Source organism: Pongo abelii, chromosome 15 (genome assembly GCF_028885655.2).
Source record: "Pongo abelii isolate AG06213 chromosome 15, NHGRI_mPonAbe1-v2.0_pri, whole genome shotgun sequence".
NCBI classification, from domain to species: domain Eukaryota; kingdom Metazoa; phylum Chordata; class Mammalia; order Primates; family Hominidae; genus Pongo; species Pongo abelii.
The window spans coordinates 67,546,494-67,570,109 of record NC_072000.2 but is presented as its reverse complement, the minus strand read 5'-3'; the positions used below and the strand labels follow the sequence as shown (position 1 = coordinate 67,570,109).

The window sequence follows — 23,616 nt, the reverse complement described above, 5'->3', positions numbered from 1 at the left end:
GAATTTCAAATTTAAAACATTAATTTGATCTAGCCTGGGCAACAGAGCAAGACCCTGTCTCTAAAAATAAAATAAAAAGTAAAACATTAATTTGGCAGGAAATTGATCTCCTGTGCCTTACTGGGATGGGGCTGATAACCTTTGTGATCTCATTTCCCTCCTTAATTAAATTAATACATTTGGAATTTAGGATATATAGGTTGAACCATAGCCAATTTTTTGACTGTTTTTAACACTCAAAACAGCACTTTCATAGGGTTCAATCCATTAGGGGCAGGCAAGCTTCCAGAGAGCTGAGGGGCATGGAGGCCTCTCCACATCCTAAGTAAGGCTAAGTGGAATTAAACCCAAAGTTCAGGTGTCAGCTCAGAGCTGAAAGGAGCTTTGGTGCCTTGCCTGTGGGGCTCATTAGTACCTGTACACCCTATTCCCCTAGGTACATGGGGCTGATCCTTGAGCAATACTTCACATTTAGAGTACTTTGGTACCACACTGGTGAATCCTGGCCCACACTTTAACATGAGAGGGTTTGGAAAAGTGAGGTCTGAAATAGAGATGGAAAGGTGGGTAAATAGATGGATACGTGGATCACGGGGTAAATAGGTAAACTGGTATGGATTGTTATGCCAAGGAAGCATAATTTATTTCAAAAAATATAAGTGATACATAGTAAATCTACATTTTGTATTGGAAAGCCTTGCATGTATATAGTGCTGTCTAATTATCAGAGCACCTTTGCCTGCATTAGTTGATTTGTACAACAGCCTTGTAAAGTAGACATGGCTAAATTTTTATGCCCTCCCTCGCCCCCCGCCCCATTTTATAGATGCATAAACTGAGGTCTAGAAAGATTATCAAGTTTGCTCAAGCACACTTCCTATTCTGGATTTCTGTCCATCATGCCATGATGCCTTCTTGTGATTCCCTCACTGTAACTTGGAGTGACTTCAAGGGAGAAGTAGCCCTCACATCTGAAGACAAATGAAATAATAGGGTTCTCCTATTTTTTGTGAATTAATGTGCCTGAGAGGATCAGATAGTAATTCTCTATTAGAGCCCGTATTTAGTTGACATGGAATCAGTAAATCCTAGGGTCTTACTATGAAGCCAGTGCTTTCCTTACACAAAAACATCCAGGGCTCAGCCCAGTGTGCTGTCCGTGGTAGACAGTACTGAAGATAATGAAACTTATAATACGAAAACATCAAAGAAACCCAGATTTGGAGAGGACATTTTGGGTTATGTATTCTAGTTCTTTAGCAAATTTGTCTCCTTTGAGACCCTTTTTCAGTGAAGAAAAGCCATATACACGGCAGCTTGTTGTGTTTTTGTTAGGAAGTTCTTTTTTATATTGAACGTCTCTATGCCTTGTACCCTTTGTCCTTATTCTCCCCAGAATAATTTCTTAGTATATCTGTAGCCCAGACATAACCTTTCAGGTCTTAGAACACAGCTTTTGTGTTCACCCTTTGACTCTTTTTCTCTATAACAGTGGTTGCAATTCAAATGCTCATAGCCTCACACACAGTAAGTCTGAAAGCCAGGGGTCAGACAATAGGATGTAGACTGGTTCCTATTAAATGGGGCTTTGGCTACCCCTCTTCATTCAGTTATCCCCAGACTTTTCTCCTCGCCAACCCCCAAGATAAATAGAAATCCAGATTCTTCTGTGAAGTTTTCTGGTGTTACTAAAATCTTGTACAGAATGAACTAGCCCATTTGCCTTCTGGATCTAGCCTACCAGCTGTCAGTATGCATTTTCTCCTCCAGACTGAGTTCTTGGTTCTGTCAACCTTTTCTCATTTGTTAGTTTTGAAGCCTTCAATATCCTGGATGTGTCCATTTGTCCTCTAATATGACATCTATATCTGAACAGAATGCCCTGAGCCTGGTCAGCCCAGTGCAGCTTAGAGTTGGCTTTTTCATTCCCTTGTCGTGACTCTAGGTTTCTTAAAGGAAAAGTCTCATGAGCATTTCTTGCTGTAGCATGACATTGCCAACTTATGTTAAGCTTCTGGTTATAGCTGGCTTCTAATTGAGCTTTCTGCATGTTGCTGCATGTTTCTCTTCTTTTCTCTTTTTTAAACAAACAGTGTCTTGCTATGTTGCCCAGGTTGGGCTCAAGTGATCCATCTCAGTCTTCTAAGTAGCTGAAACTACAGGTGTGCACCACCATGCCTGGCTTATTGTTGGTTGTTACACAGTTTGCTTTTTTATCTAAGTGTAGTACTTGGCATATGTTCCTGTGGAATCATTTATCCCTTATTCATATCTACGTTATTCACTGTGTCTTCCATCTTTATGACATCTGTAACCTAAATATGCTATCGGCCTCATCTAAGTCATTGATTAAAATTGTTTAACTAGGATAAAACACTACCTATTGGGTACAGTGCACACTATTGTATATGGGTACACTAAAAGCCCAGACTTCACTGCCATGCATCTAGTAGTCCATTTTGTGTTGCTGTAAAGGAATTCTTGTGGCTGGGTAATTTATGAAGAAAAGAGGTGTATTTGGTTCATGGTTCTTCAGACTGTACAAGAAGCATGGCACTAGCATCTACTTCTGGTGAGGGCCTCAGGAAGCTTACAATCATGGTGGAAAGCAAAGGGGGAGCGTGTGTGTCACGTGGTGAGAGAGGAGCAAGACAGAGTGGGCAGAGGTGTCAGGCTTTTTTTTTTTTTTAACAACCAGATCTCACGGTAGCTAATAGAGTGAGAACTCACTCATTACTTCAAGGACAGCACCAAGCCATTCATGAGGGACCCACCTCCATACCTCCACGATCCAGATACCTCTCACTAGGCCCCACCTCCAACACTGGGGATCACATTTCAACACGAGATTTGGAGGGAACAAAAACCAAACTATATCAGTGCAATATATCCATGTAACACAACTGCACTTGTACTCCCAAAACTATAAAAATAAAAATAATTAAAAAAAAGAAAAAGTTGTTAAACTAGCCAGGGTTGAGATAGGAGCCTTTAGAAATTCCCTATATTACACAGCTTCATCATTAATTAGTAATCTTTGAGGTTTATCCTTGATCCAGAAATTTACTAGTATATTATCATCCTTCCTGCATTTCTTAATTTTGGTTGTAAGGAGAACATAGAGACTATTAGATGCTATGGTAAAAGCCAGGACTCTGTGTTTATAGCATTACTCTCATCTATAGGCCTTGTAACTTTATCATAAAAAGGAATGCCATTTATCTGCCATGTAGTATTAGTGAACGTCTAGAGCTAGTGCTGTTTACTGATGATCCTGCCCTAAGTGCTTGCAAACCATGGGTTTGTTCATCTGTCCTAAAATTTTGCCAGAGACAAGAAATAAAGTGTCAGTGGTGAAGTTCATTTATATACTTTATGTTTTCAGCCCCTTCCTCATTTTTCCAATTGTTGCCTTCTTTACTTTCCATCTGCTGGATCTGTTATAAATTTGACCTTCACACCAGGGCTCACCCCAGTTCCTGAATGAATTGTGAAAGTGGCAAGCAGGGGTATTGGCAGAATCAGCACCACCATTGAGAGCTTGAATGAAATCATCTGACTAATCAGTGCATTAACTGCCATGTTGGGAATAAGCCCTGGGCACCTGTTAGCTCCCATTTTCCAGAATACCCTGCTCATTCCTGTTGGTAACCTGTAAGTTGGCCTCCTGTCCTTTTCCTTACCCTTTAGTCTGCTGATGACTTACCTTCGCTCCTGGTGCCTTCTAAGAGGGGGCCTTAATTTCTTAACTGGTTCTCCTGAGATCCCTTCCTGGCCGGTTTGGTTCTGCTGGGGAGTGGGTGGGCCTTTGGGGCTTGAGGGATTGCTGCTGATATTTTACCCCATTATCCCCCATCTCACGCATTCCTCCTCCTCTTTCCCACCGTGACTTAACTGTCCTTGAATTGACAGGTCCTTCTAACCTCTGCACTCTGTAGTCAGGTCTTTTTCACACCCCTGCTTGTCCTTGCGTTTTTCTGAACTCCATAGTCTCTCATGGTGCCACCTGTTCCTAGTGTGTTTCTCTTATGACATGGAAACCTACATCCTTTTCCTTTTGACAAATCAGGATGACATTTACCCTGTTTCTTTTCTTTGGGCAGATTTCTATTTTCTGTGGGTTTTCAGTGATCTCAAAAAAGAATCTTGGTAATCTCAGCTTAAAATTTCTTTCTTCAGTTAGACAGAATTTATTGTATCCATGAGATTTCAACTTATTTTCTGTAGCAGCTGAATATGTTCTTTGCAGTCAGTCTTCTGACTCTCATTCCTCTGTCAGTGAATACCAAAGCAAAATAGGAATTGAGCTATTTTACTATGACGTAGTGGAAAGTTAGGAAGCTTTAGGTTTGAATCTTGACTTCCCTATATATTGTAAGTATGTTTTAGGAGCTGAGAATGTGAGCTTTGGGGTCAGAAGAAACTGCATACAAACTCTGGCTTCTCTGCCTACTTGCAGTATGACTTTCAGCAAGTTTGTATACCTGTTGTCCAAGCCTGAATTTCCTCATTCGTGACATGGGATAACAGGATAAATGAGATACTGTTAAGTAAAATAGGAGACACCTCAAAACTGACAGTTGTCAAATCTGCTTAGTTCACTTGGCAGTGTGGATACAAAGACAGGATCTCTGCCTTCAATCTTAAACAGGTGACTGAAAACCTTGGGCAGATTATTGACCACTCGGAGCCTCAGTGTTGTTTTCTGTAAAATGACATTAAGATCACCTATCACAACAAGTCACAGCAAGTAGGCTTGTTATGAGATAAAATGAGATGACTTGTAAAAATGTCTACTGGTATCACCTACAGGGCATAGTAGTTGCTCATTAAATATTAATTCATCTTTTCACAACCCCCTCATATGTTATCTGCCCGCATTGATAGAATGTATTATTTTTCTTGATTCCAATAATTTTATTTTTATTTATTTATTTTGAGACAGAGTCTTGCTCTGTTGCCCAGGCTGGAGTGCAGAGGTGCGATTTCAGCTCACTGCAACCTCCACCTCCCGGGTTCAAGTGATTCTCATGCCTCAGCCACCTGAGTAGTAGCTGGGATTACAGACGTGCACCACCAAACTCAGCTATTTTTTGTTTGATTGTTTTTTTGAGACAGAGTCTTGCTCTGTCACCCAGGCTGGAGTGCAGTGGTGTAGTCTCAGCTCACTGCAACCTCCGCCTCCTGGGTTCAAGCAATTCTCCTGCCTCAGCCTCCTGAGTAGCTGGGATTACAGGCACTCACCACTACGGCTGGCTAATTTTTTGTATTTTTAGTAGTAACGGGGTTTCTCCATGTTGGTCAGGCTGGTCTCAAACTCCCGACCTCAGGTGATCCACCTGCCTCGGCCTCCCAAAGTGCTGGGATTACAGGCATGAGCCACCAAGCCTGGCCCTAATTTTTGTATTTTTGGTAGAGATGTGGTTTCACCATGTTGGCCAGGCTGCTCTTGAACTCCTGGGCTCAAGTGATCTGCCCACCTTGGCCTCCCAAAGTGCTGGCAATACAGGCATGAGTCACTGTGCCTGGCTTCCAATATTAATTTTAAAATCTTCATTTTTTGAAATAGAATTTTTAAAATGTATATGAAACTTGAAGAAGGCTTGAATAAATGCAGAAATGTAGCATATTGCTAGATGGGAACACTCACCATCAGAAAGATGTCTATATAATCTCCAAATTATTTATACATTAGTCCAGTTCTAATTAAAATTAGTTTTTTAAAAACTTGAAACGTTTAGAGTTATGAAATAAATTTTTGAAAAAGATGACTAATGATATGGTACTTATGAAATAATATACTACAAAGGAAAAGGTAAGTTAATTAAAACAGTATGGCTTTGGAACAGGAGAATGGAACATAATGGCGCCTTAGGTGGAGATGACCCTGCTGAGTGTGCCATAAAACCCATCAGAAGATGTACCAAATAAATGAATGAATAAATATATGAATAGATGGCTATATACACATATACATTAAATTGGCATAATTGTCCTGAAGAGAAAACCGATAGTATTCTATCAACTTAAATTTAGACCCAACAATTCCGTGAGAAATAATCGGATATGTACAAAAGATATATATACAAAGGTATTGAATGCACCATTGCTAATAATTATTAGAAAATTGGAAAATAACTTCAAAATCCCTTAGTAGGAGGTAATTGAACTGTGGACATTCATATAGTGAAATATTCATCAGTTTGTAAAAAGAATGTGATAGACCTACTCATGATCTATTTTTAAGTGAAACATGCATTGTTATAGAAGAGTATAATTTTTGAGCCTGTATCTGTTATTTTAGGGAAAAATAATGTTAGTATTTTTGTCTTAGTTCTTTTGTGCTGCTTTAACAAAATGCCTCAGACTGAGTAATTTATAAAGAACAGAAGTTTATTTCTTACAGTTCTGGAGGCTGGGAATCCAAGATCGAGGTGCTGGCATCTAACGAGTGTCATCTTACTGGGTGTGCCCTCACATGGTGGAAGGCAGAAGGATGAGAGAGAGTGAAGCCATGTCCCAAATCCCCTTTTATAGTGGCATTAATCTATTTATGAGGGCAGAGCCCTTATGACTTCAACACCAAAAGGCCTTACCTCCCAACACAGTTTCATTGGGGATTAAATTTTTATCACATGAATTTTGGGGGACACATTCAGACTATAGCAATACACATTAACAATTTTGAAAGGAGTTCTACCAAATTGTTGTTAATTGGCTGGAAGGGGGTGATTATGTGTGATGATCTTCACTTCCTATTTTTTAGATATCTCTATTTTTTTATATTAAAAAATAATGAGCATGTATGTTATAATCAATAAGAATAATAAAAAATTTCATCTGCAAGTACATTCTCATTTTGTTGCCTTGCATTTTTCATAAACCTCAGCTGATTTTGTGCATTAGCCTTCCTAAGACTATTTTTGTAGGATAGCACCATTCTTTTATGCCCAGTATTCGTTGCTTCCTTGCTTTCACCATTTGTATCTGCCCTTTTAAAATCTAAAGCTCAAAAGAAAGCTTCCTGTGTTGCCTCAAGTGCCTTTTTCAATACCTTGAATTTTTCTTCCTCATCAGGAAGCAGTATAGATTGATGGTTAAGTGTACAGACTGATTTGAATTCGGGCTCTGCCATTTTTTTTGTATTCGACCTTGGACAAGTGACATAACTACTCTGTGCCTCAGTTTTCTCATCTAGAAAGTAGATGCAAAATATCATAATATAATCACATTGTAAGGTTGTTGTGGAGATTTAACTACTAAATACCTATACAAACTCTCAGAAGTATTCCCAGCACATGGTTCATATTCAGTAAACGTTATGCTGGTGCTGTCACTAATATTTTTATTAGGATTCTTGTTTTGAGAACTTTCTTAAGCTCTGTTTTCTTTAATAGCTTCAGTCCATGAAATCATATAGTGTTAGCCTGTCATGTCTTACCTAGCATGTTATTAATTATTTGAAATCCAACTCTTATTCTAAAAATCGTTGGTATCCATTCAACTCTACGTACATGGTTCTTCACAGGCTGTTGGGTTCTCTTAAGATGTTACATGGGTTTCCTGTGTCTCTGGATTCTCTTCAGTTCCACTTTGCCAACTGATTTCCTCCAATCAGTGTTGAACATAAATGTTTATTAGTGCCAGGAACATATAATTTATAATGTGTGAAAACCAGGGATAGCCCATTTAAATCTTTACAGAGGACAGACAAATGGTACATAATGAAGTGTGGGTATGACCAAAGGAGTGACGGAAACTGTGGCGATTTAGAGAGCTTGGATCCTGCTGCCAATCCACTCCCAGTAACGGTTGGTCTCTAGGTAAGTGAGCCAAGTATTGCTAGATCTTTTGGTTTTTCAAGAGAAGCTGGAAAGCCATATTTTGGTAGAGCCAGACAAAACAGTCTGTTGTTTTTCTTTTTTTTTTTTTTTTTGAGATGAAGTCTAGCTCTGTCACCCAGGCTGGATTGCAGTGGCTCGATCTCGGCTCACTGCAACCTCTGCCTCCTGGGTTCAAGTGATTCTTCTGTCTCAGTCTCCTGAATAGGTGGGACTACAAGCATGCACCAGTATGCCTGGCTAACTTTTTGTATTTTTAGTAGAGATGAGGTTTCATCATGTTGGGCAGGCTGGTCTTGAACTCCTGACCTCGTGATTCGCCTGCCTCGGCCTCCCAAAGTGCTGGGATTACAGGTGTGAGCCACCGTGCCTGGCCAACAGTCTGTCGTTTTTCATTCAAGGGTTTTGAATGTTTTTGTTTGAAGGGTTTTATTGTTTTTTATTCTAGAATAGTATGACTGGCTCACTTGAATTTCATTGTGATTTTTATTAAATCTAGATTTACATAACCTGTAGCATTTTTTGTGTACTCAGTTAAGTGTTTACACAAGAAAGCTGTTAGAGATTTATCAAAGATAGTCAATTCATTGCATAGTGCACTTTTGTCTGTGGTAATGTTGATTTTAGACTTAAGTAACTTGGTTAACTGCCTTCTAGAGCTATAAGTATGTAGACTTGCCTAGGCTTTATGGAACAATTTTGTCTATTCTTAATAAAGATAATTTTCACCTGTATTGGGATGGTTGGGAAAATGGTTTCTTTATGATCCCCCAACCCCTTCTTTAGACCCAAATGAATTGGCAAACCTTGGATTATTTCATTGGATGGATTATTGTGGCAAGAGTTTAGCAACATATTTCTAAAGATTGCTTTCAACTACTCTGCAAATCTGAAAAACAGTCAGTGGTTGCTAAGAGACATACTATTCAAGTATCCCCGTAAACATATGTACTGCTGGAGATTGCTATTTAGTAATTTGTACTTCACATTTGCTGTTATATTTAGCTGAAAGGTACTGTAATTATCATGTAAATTATGCAAATCATGCAAATCATTCAGCCTGTCCTTAAAAGTGACCTTTTGTTATTGTGTTTTTAAAAACTCAAGACAAATTGGACATGACACAAACCAACCTGTTAAAAAAATTTTAGTTCTAAACTGAAATAAATTCCACGAGGCCTTGAATCTCAGCTCCAATACAAAGAACTGTTTTCCAAACGAGTTCCTTGAATATGTCAAAATGTTTACGTTTCCCTCTCACAGCCTATAGCAAGTAAGTGTTGGGAGCATTTATTTCTACCTGGAATTTTATGAGATAGCCATTACCAATTACCAATTAACAGCAGATCACTTCATCCTGTCCTGTCCAGTGTGTAACTCAAAAATCTTGTAAAAAGGGCTTTATTGCTCTGACTCTTGCATTCAGAGCCAGATTCTTGGTTGTATAATTTGTGCAGTTGCACTGGGCCCTGCGCTTAGAAGGGCCCTGTGCTTGGTTTAGTGCTCTGCTCTTGCCGTCTTGAAACTCTTAATACTTTTTGAGCAGGGACCACCGCATGTTCATTTTGCAGTAGGCCCCACAAATTATGTAGCTAGTCCCTGCCTGCTTCCCACTAAGTGCATCATTATTTAGCACAATAGCTCTTTCTTGAATTGCTGACCAAATTGGTTGTCTTAAAAATTTAAATCACAAGGTTGTCTTGAAATAGATAGAATGCTCAAGGGGAAAAAAATGGACTTCTTTGGTTTGTGGAAAGAATGCCTGAAATTAAATGGAGGAAAATAAAAGCATGTGACTTGGTGGAGTTGTTCATATTTGTACACCTTACACTTTCGAAAGTTTTGTATTGTATTTCCATAGGAGTCTTGGAGTCAGAATTGCCAGAAGCTTGTGATCACAACCTTTTGATGCCTTGTCCCTATTGTCGTTTCTCAATGTTTGCCCCATAGGTTGCTTCATTTCATACAGTGCATCCCTTGAGTCGTTCTGATTCACTGGAGTTAGACTACCTTTGGCTCTGGTTTCTTTGTTCTGGGCTGTTTTCTCTGTATTTGGCCAAGGTGAAAGTTTGAGGAAGATAGTTTTCAGGTAGTAGGAGAAAGTTGCAAACAAAGCCATAAATGTGGACATCTGATTTTAGTGCTCCTGTGGCACTTTGGATGAAAACATTTAGAATACCAATTTTATCGGTTATCTATTTGAAGATTTCTGATGTTCTCTAAAATCTTACTTTACATGGAATAGGGCAGGGTAATTCTTTATTATAGCAGAGAGCAACTGGGTTATTTTGCTCGGAATCTTTTGCTCTTAATGACTTTTAAAAATAGTTTTGATAATGCCTACTTTTAAAATTCCAATATGTTTATATGGTTTTTAATGAAAAATAGCAGTCTCTTGCCTCATCTTTCTCCAAACCAGAGTCCTATTTCCTGGAATTAACCACACTTAAGTCTTCCAGTTGTTTATATATATTTATTTCCATATTTCTAAACAGCATGCTTATACTGCTATTTTTTAACTTGTGATTTTAGATTTCATTTATATCTATTGACTTCCTACTGTAAGCCATTATGTATCTCCCACCATAACTCCCTCTCTACATTTGTTATATCACAAAATTTGAATGAATCAGATGATAGATGAGTACTATTGTATACATGTTGTTCATTCCAAGGCACATAATTACATTTCTTTTCTTGTAGAGCTTTTTTTTTCTTTTTTTAACCTTGGAAAATAGGTGCCTTATTTTTTTACTTGCTTTCCTGTGTATTCATCATTAGTGTGTGCTTTAATTCTCTGAGAGTAACCATACAGCCCTTCTCAGTATGGCCCACATATCAACTAGTCTATCAGTTCCTTTTTATTTTTTTCTTGGAGACCTTCCTCCTGGAGCCCTGGTCATCCTGCTCTAATTGGCACTCTGGGCCATCCACATGGTCGTCCCAGCACTTCCCTTTGCTGCTCTTCTAGACTGTGTCTTTGCTTGTTTAACTTCTTCTTTGGTGGAGCATATCTTCTAGATTCTTCCTAAGAAAACATGAATGGGATGTAAATGTTCTGAGATCACTTGTTTGAAAACGTCTTTATTCTGTCTACATTTTTTTTTTGAGACAGACTCTCACTTTGTCGCCCAGGCTGGAGTGTAGTGGCACGATCTTGGCTCACTGCAACTTCCAGCTGCTGGGATTACAGGCGCATGCCACCACGCCAGGCTAACTTTTGTATTTTTAGTAGAGACAGGGTTTCACCATGTTAGCCCACGTTGGTCTCAAATTTCTGACCTCAAGTGATCAGCCCGCCTTCGTCTTCCAAAGTGTTGGGATTACAGGCGTGAGCCACTGTGCCCTGCCTGCCTGCCTACATACTTTATTGACATTTTGGCTAAGTGTAAACTTGGAACTTTCCCAGATGTTTTAGGGAATTGATCCATTGTTTTCCAGCTTCCAGTGTTGGTATTAAGAAGGCCTGCACCAGCTGAATGCCTTATCCTTTATAATGACCTGTCGTCTTTGTATCTTCTTTGAGATCTTCTCTTTGTCTCCACATCCAGAAAGTGATGTGCTTTGGTGTAGGTCTTTGTTCATTTATTGTGCAGAACACTTAATGGACCATATCTATATTGACATTCATGACTTTTTTTTTTCCTGGAAATTGAATTGAATTATTCCTCAGATAATTTCCTTCTCTTCATTTTCTGTTTTTCTGTCTCCATGTCTTTCTGGATTGCTATTATGTATTGGATCTTCTGGTTTTTAAAATCTTCTATATATTATCTCTGTTTTTTGGTTATACGTTCAGGGGTAGAGTTGCTCATTTTAATGTTCTAGTGCTTCTGCTAAAATTTTTATTTGTTATATGTTGAACTTCTAAAAGCTTTTTAAAAATATCCTGAATATCCACCTGAATAATAGCACTCTGTTTTATTTCAAGGATCCAGCATATTTGTTTATCTTTGAGGATGTTATAGTTTCCTTTTTGCAATTTTTTTTGGTACTCCTAGCATTGTGCCTGTTTCCTCTGAGTTCCTTATAATTGTTTGTTGTGGTGTTTTATGTTAAAATAACTGGTGATCTTTGACTTCATAGTCATAATTACATGTTAGTCTACCGAAAAGTTGCTTAGAACTTGTATATGTTACCGTGTGCACGTGTGTGTTTATATTTGCATGGTGACACTTGACAACTGGTGACTTTGAATGGGATAACTGGTCAGGGACCTTGCCATTTCATTAGGAAACCCTCAGCTGTTAGCATATCTGTAGGTCTTTCCTCTTGAGGCTGTCAGTTTCTTCCAAAGGGACTTTCTGATCTGACTTATACAGAATTGGGAGCCTGGTCAGGGAAGAAAGCTGGCAAATATGTCACTTTTAGGTATGCAGAGTTTTATTTCATCCCATTATTTCCAATAAGTGCTTTACTTAATGTGTACGATGTCTCCAAGACTAGATACTTACTCATTCTCTCCAGACTTACATTGTAAATCATCAGTACACTACATGGGATAGGGATCTGGGGGGTCTTCCACAGACTTTCAACCAGTCCTCCTGTTTTTAGCAATTTCTCACACTCTTACCATCAAATATATCTGGTGCCTTTAGTTTTTAAGCCTTTTAAGGGTTCTGTGGTGTGAACTGGCCTGCTTCTTGTTGGCTTTCTTCCCTGCTTGCAGAATGGAAAAACACTTAGCAGACTGGAGAAAGAGGAAACCTAAGATAGTTACCTCTTGTCATCCACTTCCATCTTTGAGAAGTCTACAAATAAGTCTAAATTTTCTCTCCGGTCCTGTCTATGCCAAGGCTTTCTTCTATTTTTATTCTTTCACTGTCATTTTAGGGAGGATTCAAGAGGAGAGAGGTTCAATCCCCTGCCTAGCTGGAAGACCCTTACAGCCCTTTTTCATTTCACTCTTCTCATTTCATTGTAGATTTATGAAGTTCAAAGAAAGGTTATTTGGCTAAATCACTACGTAGTTTAACCCTATTTGTGAACTTCAAGATGGCTGGTTTTTGTAAACCTGGAGTTAGTATGTTGACAGGTCTGTCTTTGCTTTGTAATCACCTTGGAAACACTCCAGCTTCTTAACTTCTTTTCTTTGACTGCAAGCTGCCTGTTACATTAGGGATGGCACAGTCCACTTAGGCATTTACAGGTGTGGGATTATATTTCTTTTTTGTGTGGGAGTGATTGGGACTATAGATATGACTAAGCACAGTCATATTATTTTGTTTTGGAAATCAGAGCTCATCAGAGCTCATCCTACCCCCCCTTGTTTTGGCCTGTGCACTATTATATTTCTCTCTCATACATCTTAAAATCATCAAAAGCATGTTCTACAGAGAAGCAGAAAAATAGTTTAATACTGCAATTCATCTTTCTTTCTCATAGAACATGATACATTTAATATTTGTGGCTTTGTAAATATTTAAAGTTAGGCACTCGGCAATGCATTTTGTTTGAGAGCCTAATGAAAACATCAAACATTTCTTGCTTAATTATTGTGTATTCATTAAACTCAAGATTAACAGTATACAAGGAGAGTTGATTCAAGTTTTGCTAATATTACACACCCTCAGACCTTCTCTTATGTTGGTTACGAGTTATTCATTAAAGCCTTTTGAAACACTTAAAAGTAGAAACGAAATTTAAAAAGGTGGATGGGTGGTTTGGGTAGGTGGATTAGAGATCGTATGTCATTTGGAACATGTTATAGATAAAGAGATACTGAGTCTATACGGGGCCTTTTTTTTTTTTTTTTGCTATTTGGGGCCACATGCGTTTCTTTCCTAGATAGAATGTTTTCCTGTGGAAATGTATTAACTTGCGCATTACCTCCCCTGATGGGCTCCAAAATTGTTCAACAATGTGTATGTCCAAATGAGGACCATTGCTGGCACATAGAAAGAACTCAGTATGTATATATTTATTGTATTGCTGAATGGGCAGAGAGCTGTAGTGAACAACATCTTCTGTTTGGATAGGCTGCTAGGAAAAGCATGTACTATTGAACCTGTGAGGAGCACTCTTATCCCGCTTCTAACTCCTCATTTCTTCATTGGTCAGCCTGGATGTCTCTTCCTTTAGAAGCCTTCGCTGATCACTCCACTTCTTCCAAATACAGTAGATGTGTCTGCTGTATGTTTATACAACATCCTGAACTACTTAACATGCTGTTTATTTATTTGTTTGTATTCCCCATTAGAATAGACTCTGAGAAAGCAAAGACTATATCTGTCTTGCTTATCATTGTATCCCTGACAGCTCGCCCACTGGCTGGCTCTTAATAAGCACACCATAAATGTTTACTTGAAAGACTCATTTTTAAGACGAACAGATGAATGAATGATAGATGGATGGTGGATGGCATTGTGTAGCTAAAAATTCTGTCCTGTCTCTGCCTATTTTCGAAGACCATCCTTTAGTTTGTGTTTCCTGCCGTGTTTGAGGGGCCTTTTTTTTTGTCCATAACTCTGTCTTTTATTCAAAGTAAAACACCAAACAAAAACACATTTGATTATTGACCATGAGGTTTTTATTCTGCTGTCAGTGTCAACCTCATGTCTTAATCACTTGAGGTCAAACTTCCATATATCTGGATAGCCTTTTTGATGATGATGGTAGTCTAATTTGTGTGTTATGTGCTCTTGAAATGTTTTGCTGTAAAGACACTAGAACTGAATTTTGCTTTATTGCAATGATGATGAATGTAAAAAAAAACCTCAGTAACATTCAAACCGATTTCGAAGTTTGTTCTTCAGCCAGAGAAACTTGCACACTGACTTTTTGTAAAGGTAGCAGATTTATTGTGTTGTAATTCATACACCATAAAATTCACCATTTTAAAGTTTCCAATTTAGTGGTTTTTAGTGTATTTTCAGAGTCATGCAACCATCACCACAGTATCACTGCAGGATGTTTTTATCATCCCTCAAAGAAATCCAGACCCACAGGAGGCTGAAGCAGGAGAATCGCTTGAACCCGGGAGGCGGAGTTTACAATAAGCCAAGATAGCGCCACTGCCCTCCAGCCTAGTGACAGAGCAAGACTCTGTCTCAAAAAAAAAAAAAAAAAAAAAGAAATTCAGACCTATTAGTAGCTCCTCCCCATTTTACTTTCTGTCACTATGGATTTGCCTATTCTGGTTATTTCACATAAAATGGAGTCATACATTGTATGGCCTTCTGTATCTGGTTTCTTTTACTTAGCATGATGTTTGAAAGATTCATTCATGTTGTAACATGTATCAGTACTTTGTTCCTTTTTATGGCTGAATAATATTCCATGGCATCATATTTTGTTTATCAGTTGACGGATATTTGGGTTGTTTCAGTTTTTAGCTGTTATGAATATTGCTCCCATGAACATCTGTGTACAAGTTTTTGTGTGGACATGTGTTTTCGGTTCTGTTGGATATATACATGAAAGTGGAATCGCTTAGTCATATAGTAATTCTGTGGGAGATTTAAGGAACGGCCAAACTGTTTTCCGAAATAGCTGTACCATTTTACATTCTTACCAACAATGTATGAGGGTTCCAGTTTCTCCATATCCTCGCCAACACTTTTTATTATCCCTTTTTTTCATTATAGCCATCCAATGAGTATCTCTTTGTTGGTTGGGTTTTCTTTTCTTTTCTTTTTTTCTGAGATGGAGTCTTGCTCTGTTGCCTAGGCTGTAGTGCAGTGGCGCGATCTCGGCTCACTGCAAACTCCACCTCCCAGGTTCAAGCAATTCTTCTGCCTCAGCCTCCCGAGTAGCTGGGATTACAGGCATGCGCCAGCATGCCTGGCTAATTTTTGTATTTTTAGTGGAGACAGGATTTCACCATGTTGGCCAGGCTGATCTCAAACCCCTGACCTCGTGGTCTACCCCCTCGGCCTCCGAAAGTGCTGGGATTACAGGCAAGAGCCAGGGTTTGCTTTTCTGTAGTGATCAATAAAATAGAGCACTTTTCATGTGTTTATTGACCATTTGTATACTTTCTTTGCGATTTAGCTATTAAATAAAATCCTTTGTCCATTTTTAAACTGGGTTATTTGTCTTATTGTTGAGCTTTTAAAGTTCTTTTTTCTTGTTGTTTGTTTTGTTTTTTGTTTTTGAGACAGAGTCTCTCTCTGCCGCTCAGGCTGAAGTGCAGTGGCACGATCACGGCTCAGTGCAGCCTTGATCTGGGGCTCAGGTGATTCTCCCACTTGAGCCTCCCAAATACCTGGGACTATAGGCACGTGCCACCAAACCTGGCTAATCTTTGAATTTCTTTGTAGAGACAGGATTTTGCCATGTTGCCAAGACTGGTCTCAAACTCCTAGGCACAAGCGATCCACCCACCCCTGCCTCCCAAAGTGCTGAGATTGTAGGCGTGAGCCACCATGCCTGGCCTAAAAGTTCTTTATATATTGTGGATACTAGTCCCTTATCAGACATATGGTTTATAAATACAGTTGACCCTTGAACAGTGCAGAGATTAGGGGCAGTGAACCCCTGAGCAGTTGAAAATTATATGTATAACTTGACTTTCCAGAAACTTAACTACAAATAGCCTGCTGTTGACAGGAAGCCTTACTGATAACATAAACAGTTGAATAACACATATTTTGTATGTTATCTGTATTATATACTGTGTTCTTACAATAAAGCAAGCTAGAGAAAAGAATATGTTAAGAAAATCATAAAGAAGAGAAAATACATTTTCCGTTCATTAATGGGAGGTAGGTCATCATAAAGATCTTCATCCTTGTGGTCTTCACATTGAGTAGGCTGAGGAGGTTGGGAGGAAGAGGAAGGGTTGGTCTTGCTGTCTCAGGGTAGCAAGAGTGGAAGAAAAAAATTTTTTTTTTTTTAAATTGAGACGGAATCTTGCTTTGTCTCCCACGCTGGAGTGCAGTGGTGCAATCTCAGCTCACTGCAACCTCTGCCTCCCGGGTTCAAGCAATTCTCCTGCCTCAGCCTCCCAAGTAGCTAGGATTACAGGCACCCTTCACCACACCCAGCTAATTTTTGTATTTTTAGTAGAGACAGGATTTCACCATGTTGGCCAGGCTGGTCTCAAACTCCTGACCTCAAGTGAACTACCCGCCTCAGCCTCCCAAGGTGCTGGGATTACAGGGGTGAGCCATTATGCCCAGCCAAGAGTGGAAGAAAATTTGCATGTAAGTGAACTTGCACAGTTCAAACCTGGGTTTTTCAGGGTCAGCTGCATCTTCTCCCAGCACATGCATTCTCTCTTTTCATTTTCTTGATGGTGTCCTTTGAAGTATGAATGGTTTCAATTTGGGGGAAGTCTAATTTATTTGTTTGTTGCTTATGGTTTGGGGTCATATCTAAGAAATATCACCTAATCTAGGGTTATAAAGATTTATTCTTCTAATTGTTTTATAATTTAGCTCTTAACTTTAGGTTGATTGTCCATTTTGAGTTAATCTGAGTGTATGTTGTGAGGTAGAGGTTCAACTTACTCTTTTGCATGTGGATATCCTGTTGTCCAGCACCATTTGTTGAAAATACTGTTCTTTCCCCATTGAAATGACTTGGCATTCTTGTTGAAAATCAGTTGACCATAAATGTGAGGGCTTACTTTTGGGCTCTCAATTCTATTCCATTAATATGTATGTCTGTCTTTATGCCAGTACCACACTGTCTTGATTACCGTATTTTGGACTAAGTTTTGAAATAGAGAAGTGTGAATCTTTCAAGTTTTGTTTCCCTCAAAAGTATTTTGGCTCTTCTGGTTCTCTTGCATTTCCATATGAATTTTAGTATCAACTTGTCAATGATACAAAAACAAAGCAGCTAGAATTTTTGATAGAGATTGAGTTGAATCTGTTGTGCTCACTGGCATTTGGCTGAAACTTTAGCTTGTTACCTCTTTTGGACTAGTGTGGACCTCATTTTGAGCACGTAGATGTGATGTTATCAGGATTTGGTTATTAACTTTAGATTACAAATTTTTGGGAACTTAAACATGTTATTCACAGCCAGGTGTGGTGGCTCACACCTCTAATCCCAGCACTTTGGGAGGCTGAGGTGGGTGGATCACCTGAGTTCAGGAGTTTGAGACTAGCCTGACCAATATGGTGAAACCCCATCTCTACTAAAAATTCAAAAAATTAGCTGGGCACGGTGGTAGGTGCCTTTAGTCCCAGCTACTCAGGAGGCTGAGACAGGAGAATTGCTTGCTTGAACACAGGAGGTGGAGGTTGCAGTGAGCTGAGATCGTGCCACTGCACTCCAGCCTGGGCAACAGAGCAATACTCCATCTCAAAAAAAAAAAAAAAAGTTATTCACATATAACATACATACAGAAATAATCAATGTTCACTTCGTTGACTATTTACAGAGTGAGCACACCTACATAACAAGAGTCTGGATCTAAAAAGGACCATTGCCAGTATCATTGAGACTTTTTGATGTTTGCTTTGATTCAGGTTTTTTCATTTTCCTAGATGTTCTAGTAGAGCTGAAGGCTTATCCTTTTTTTTTTTTTTTTTTTAAAGACCGAATCTTGCTCTATGGCCCAGGCTGGAGTGCAATGGCGTAATCTCAGCTCACTGTAACCTCTGCCTCCCGGGTTCAAGTGATTCTCCTGCCTCAGCCTCCTGAGTAGCTGGGATTACAGGCGCCCGCCACCACACCTGGCTAATTTTTGTATTTTTACTAGAGATGGGGTTTCACCATGTTGGCCAGGCTGGTCTTAAACTCCTGACCTCAGGTGATCCGCCTGCCTCGGCCTCACCAGGTGCTGGGATTACAGGCGTGAGTCACCATGCGCAGTCAGCTTATTTTAACTGCGTATTTAGAATATCAGTAGGTAGCATAGTGCAGTGGTTGAGATACGGACTTTTGGCCTCAACTGCTGGGGTTCAAATTCTAGCTTTACCACCTATTAGCTGTGAGACCGTGGGCACGTTACTTAACCCTATGTGCCCCAGTTTCCTCTTATGTAAAAGGGGGACAAAACTACCTCATTGGGAGGATTAATATGTAGATTGCTTGGAAAATTGCCTGATGATCACAGTAAGTACCATATGTGTATTAGCTATTATTCATATTATTACTTTTATTGTTGTTATTTTGTATTTGTGTTTCTTTAGTGGAATATAAGCTCCTTGTCTGACTTGTTTATCATGATATGCCCAAAGATTAGCACTGTGCCTGTCACATAATAGATATTCAACACATTTTTTGAGGAAGGAAGGAGGGGATTTTAAATAATAGACTTCCTAAATCCTTTTCTGAAACTGCCTTTGACAGCTATAATGTCATTCATTTACAACAGCTTCTGGAGCTGTTTGACAGCGAAGACCCTCGGGAACGGGACTACTTAAAAACAGTCTTACACAGAATTTATGGCAAGTTTCTTGGTCTTAGAGCATTTATCCGAAAACAGATTAACAATATTTTTCTAAGGTAAGTGGAGTGTGATGGGGAAAGAAGGAGAAGCAAAGTTGGTGTTTTTATGGAAGTATTAAGTAAATCTCAAATATCTGAAAACAGTGTACTGACTTCTCTTTCTCCCTTTCTGCCTGCCTGCCTTCATTCTACTGACTCTTGTCCCCTCTCCCTCTACCCCCTCCCCCCCTCTCCTCCCCCATCTTCTCCTCTCCTCCTCCCCCATCTTCTCCTCCCACCCTCCTCTTCCTCCTCTTTTCCTCTTCCTCTCCCTCCTCCCCTGACTCCTTCTTCTCTACCCCTCCTCTCCCCCTACTTTCCCCTCTCCCCTGCTTTTCTCCTCCCCCTTCTCCTCCTCCCATCTCCTCCTCCTCTCCTCCTTTCTTCTCCTCTCTCCTCCTCTTCCTCTTTTCTCCCCTGTCCTCCTCCTTTCTCCCTCCCTCTCCTCCTCTCCTCCCTGCTCTCCTCCTCTCCTTCCCCCTCCCCCTTCTCCTCTTTTCCTCCCTCTCCTCCTCTCTTCCCCCACCTCTCCCTCCCCCATCTTCCCCCCTCTCCTCCTCTCTTCCCCCCTTTTCCTCTCCTCCCCCCCTCCTCCTCTCTTCCCTCCTTTTCTCCCCCCCTTCTCCTTCTCTTCTCCTCCCTCTCCTCCTCCCTCTCCTCCTCTCTTCCCCCCATCTCTCCCCCGTCTCCTCCTCTCTTGCCCCCTCCTCCTCCCTTCTCCCTCTGCTACTCCTCCCTTCCACCCTCTCCTCCTCCCCCCCTTCTCCCCTCTCTCCTCCTCTCTTCCCTCCTCTCTTCTCGCTCTCTCCCCATCTTCTCCTCCCTCTCTTCTCCTCCCCCATCTCTCCCCCATCTCCTCTCTTCCCCTCTCTCCTCCTCTCTTCCCTCCTCCTCTCTTCCCTCCTCTCCTCTCTTCCCTCCTCTCCTCTCTTCCCTCCTCTCCTCCTCCTCCTCTCTTCCCCCCTCCTCCTCCTTCTCTCTTCCCCCCTTCTCCTCCTCCTCCCCCTCTCTTCCCCCTTGTCCTCCCTCTCCTCCTCTCTTCCCCGCTCTCCTCCTCCTCCTCTTCTCCTCCTCCTCCCCCTTCTCCTCCTCCTCTTCTCCTCCCCCTTCTCCTCCTCCTCTTCTCCTCCCCCTTCTCCTCCTCCTCTTCTCCTCCACCTCCTCCTCCTCTTTTTATCCCTTCCTTCTCCTCCTCCTCTCCTCCTTTCTCCTCCCCTTTCTCCTCTTTTCTCAGGTTTGTTTATGAAACAGAACACTTCAATGGTGTAGCTGAACTGCTGGAAATATTAGGAAGGTGAGCACGGTTTTTCTAATTGCTAATCTCAGATGAATATTATTTTGAAAATTAGGTTCAGGTGGCACCAAGAGATGCTCACCTAGTTCTCTTGTTGTATATACATTGGGTCTCTCTCATTTGTGCCTGTTAGCATATTTTCCAACTGACTCTACAAGACACAATTTCCTGTTCTCCTTGTTCCACAATTATGCATTGCCAGTTCCACTGGAATGACTGAAAGAGCTAACAGTTCATTCATTACTAGAAAGATGATACATCTAATTGTGGTCGGGCTAGTTACTCCAAAACATCTTATTCTCATTAGTTTTTAGGCTATCTGGTCCTTTGCCTTATCTGTTGAAAGCAAGTTTATAATAAATTGGAAAGATTGCCATTTTCAAAGGAGTTGTGTATCCAGGTATAGTCCTTGAACAGCTGCAGCCTGGAGTAGTAGAATGAATTGGAAAGAGCTGTGGTGTAAGTTTCCACACACAAGGGAGGATAATGTAGCTGGACAACATGATTACTTAATCTTTTCTCCTAATATGAAGAGAAAAAGAAGGTGGAGTCACACGGCTTTCCCTCAGTGATTTCCCCAGGCTGGGCAGAGGTTTCAGGAATGAGGAGGAATGATGTCTGGAAATGGAAAAGGTCATATTTAAGGCGGAAGCAAGCAAGGCGGGCCATTATTTGGAGAAGGAAAAGGGAGGGAAAATAAAGGGTTTTGATAAAGAGCTTTTGGAAACCATCTGACTAATTTTAGGAGCACAGGAGCCTTTGTTGAGTGATCAGAAGCAAATTTTCTTCTCTTAAATTTCCTTCCAACTTATTGTATTCCTTGAAGTTGTTAAGAAATCCTGGCTGGGTGTGGTGGCTCACGCCTATTATCCCAGCACTTTGGGAGGCCGAGGCGGGCGGATCACTTGCAGTTAAGAGTTCTAGACCAGTCTGGACAATATGGTGAAACTCCTTCTCTACTAAAAATACAAAAAAATTAGCCAGGCATGTTGGTGGGTGCCTGTAATCCCAGCTACTTGGGAGGCTGAGGCATGGGAATAGCTTGAATCCCGGAGGCGAAGGTTGCAGTGAGCTGAGACTGGGCCACTGTACTCCAGCCTGGGCAATAGAGCAAGATGACTCTGTCTCAAAAAAAAAAAAAAAAAAAAAAAAAAAAATTCTGAATGCCACTGGGGTGGGTATTAAGTTGTTTTGTACAAACAAACTGATTAAGTTTAATTAATATCACAAGAACAGTTTGTCTCAGTTTAACTTGTTGTGGTAACATTGCTAATTTGTGTCTCTTTTTTCTCCCTAGTATTATCAATGGCTTTGCTTTACCTCTTAAGGCAGAACACAAACAGTTTCTGGTGAAAGTATTGATCCCTTTACACACTGTCAGGAGCTTATCACTCTTCCATGCACAGGTAGGAGGATTTTGTACAACTACTTTTAGAAGCAAAATAAAAAGTTTGCAAACTCATTGTTTTTTTGATATTGATATAGCCTTCATTTTTTATTTTATTTTATTTTATTTTTTTTTGAGACGGAGTCTTGCTCTGTCACCCACGCTGGAGTGCAGTGGCACAGTCTTGGCTCACTGCAGCCTCCGCCTCCCGGGTTCAAGCGATTCTTCGGCCTCAGCCTCCCGAGTAGCTGTGACTACAAGCACACGCCACCATGCCTGGCTAATTTTTGTATTTTTAGTAGAGATGGGGTTTTACCATGTTGGCCAAGATGGTCTGGGTCTTCTGAACTCGTGATCCGCCCACCTTGGCCTCCCAAAGTGCTGGGATTACAGAGGTGTGAGCCACGGCGCCGGGCCTATAGCTTACTTCATTCCTAAAGGAAAGAGACTTACTAAAGTTTAAAATACTCCCCGAGGGAAATAAAAATGTATGCATTTTTTTCTTCTATGCACAGTGGAATCATGGAAATATTTTTAAAGTGGGAGGAGCCCTTGTTTGGTCATTTTATTTTACAGAGAACTTAGATGACTTTCCCAAGTGCACACAATAACATACTGAACCTATTATATATAATAAAATGCACAGGAGCTTAGCAGATGTAGATCTTTGGACTATGTAATCATGTTTTAATGTTCTTGAATATTTTGTTCCATCCTAGTTTGCGTTAGTCTATCGGTTGCCCTTTTTGCTTCCTGTTCTAGGTCACTCACCATGTCTTTATCACTTTCTACACACAAGCACTCTCACAAGTAAACAAATCAATCAGTATTTTCACATTTTTTTTTTCCTTTAAGCCTTCATCACCTCAAAAAGCATACCCTGTCTTGTCCCCATTCTGATTTTTGTGCCAACACTGCCTTGCATGGTCACCATGTCACTGGGGGTAGATAAATTATTGGATGGTATTTTAAATTTTGGATAGGAAAATTTTAAATACTGCTAGACTCTGACTCCCTCTTCCCCCCATTGGGAAGGTTTTGAGTTTGCATAAAAACGTGACACATTTTTCTAAGCACTGTTCCTCTTTAAATGTGAAATTCTGTATTTCGAGGAAAAATTAATCCATATGTTTCTAATTTAGAACACCATCAAAATGTTCTTTTGCGAGGGTGGTTTTCTTGTCCGAGAATCTTTACAAGCCCTTTTACAATCTTGCCTTTGGTTTTTGAAATGGGATATCATATTTCATGATTATTATTTTAAACAATCTTACTTAGATGTGTTAGTACCAATGTAGAACTATTCTTACATTTCTCCAGGTTCTGACTGGCAGGTACAACCTTTTATCTCCTCATGAAACTGCTTTAGTTTGCATGTGCCATTTCAGGCAATTGGCAAAGTTTTTATTAAGTGCTTACTTCCCATAGAGGACTCTTGTGGAACTACAGTAAAACTCAGTACTGTTGATATTAGCAAAGAGAGAAAGGAAGCCCCTGAGATGTAGCTCAAAGTGTATGTAGGTGAGATAATTCCACAATATGCTGAGTGTGATGTCTCACCTCTGCTTTTCATTAGCTGCATACTTCATGTCCTAATACTCTTTTTTAAAAAAAAGTTCCCTGGAGTCATGTTAATATTAGTCTTTGGCTTGAAAAAGTAGTTTCGTATTTTACTTTATATAGATTTTATGACAATTAAAATGAATTTA

General features: G+C 40.1%; 1 protein-coding gene across 6 annotated transcripts in view; it reads left to right on the top strand.

The window, feature by feature from the left end:
• Positions 1-23,616, top strand: part of PPP2R5E (protein phosphatase 2 regulatory subunit B'epsilon) — a 175,439-nt gene that overhangs the window by 133,876 nt on the left and 17,947 nt on the right. For all 6 annotated transcript variants that reach the window (XM_063715592.1, XM_024231677.3, XM_024231676.3 and 3 more), the window contains 3 exons: positions 19,114-19,244; positions 20,461-20,520; positions 21,818-21,926. In XM_063715592.1, coding sequence (XP_063571662.1) covers positions 19,114-19,244; positions 20,461-20,520; positions 21,818-21,926 — 300 coding nt within the window. The remainder of the gene's footprint in view (positions 1-19,113; positions 19,245-20,460; positions 20,521-21,817; positions 21,927-23,616) is intronic.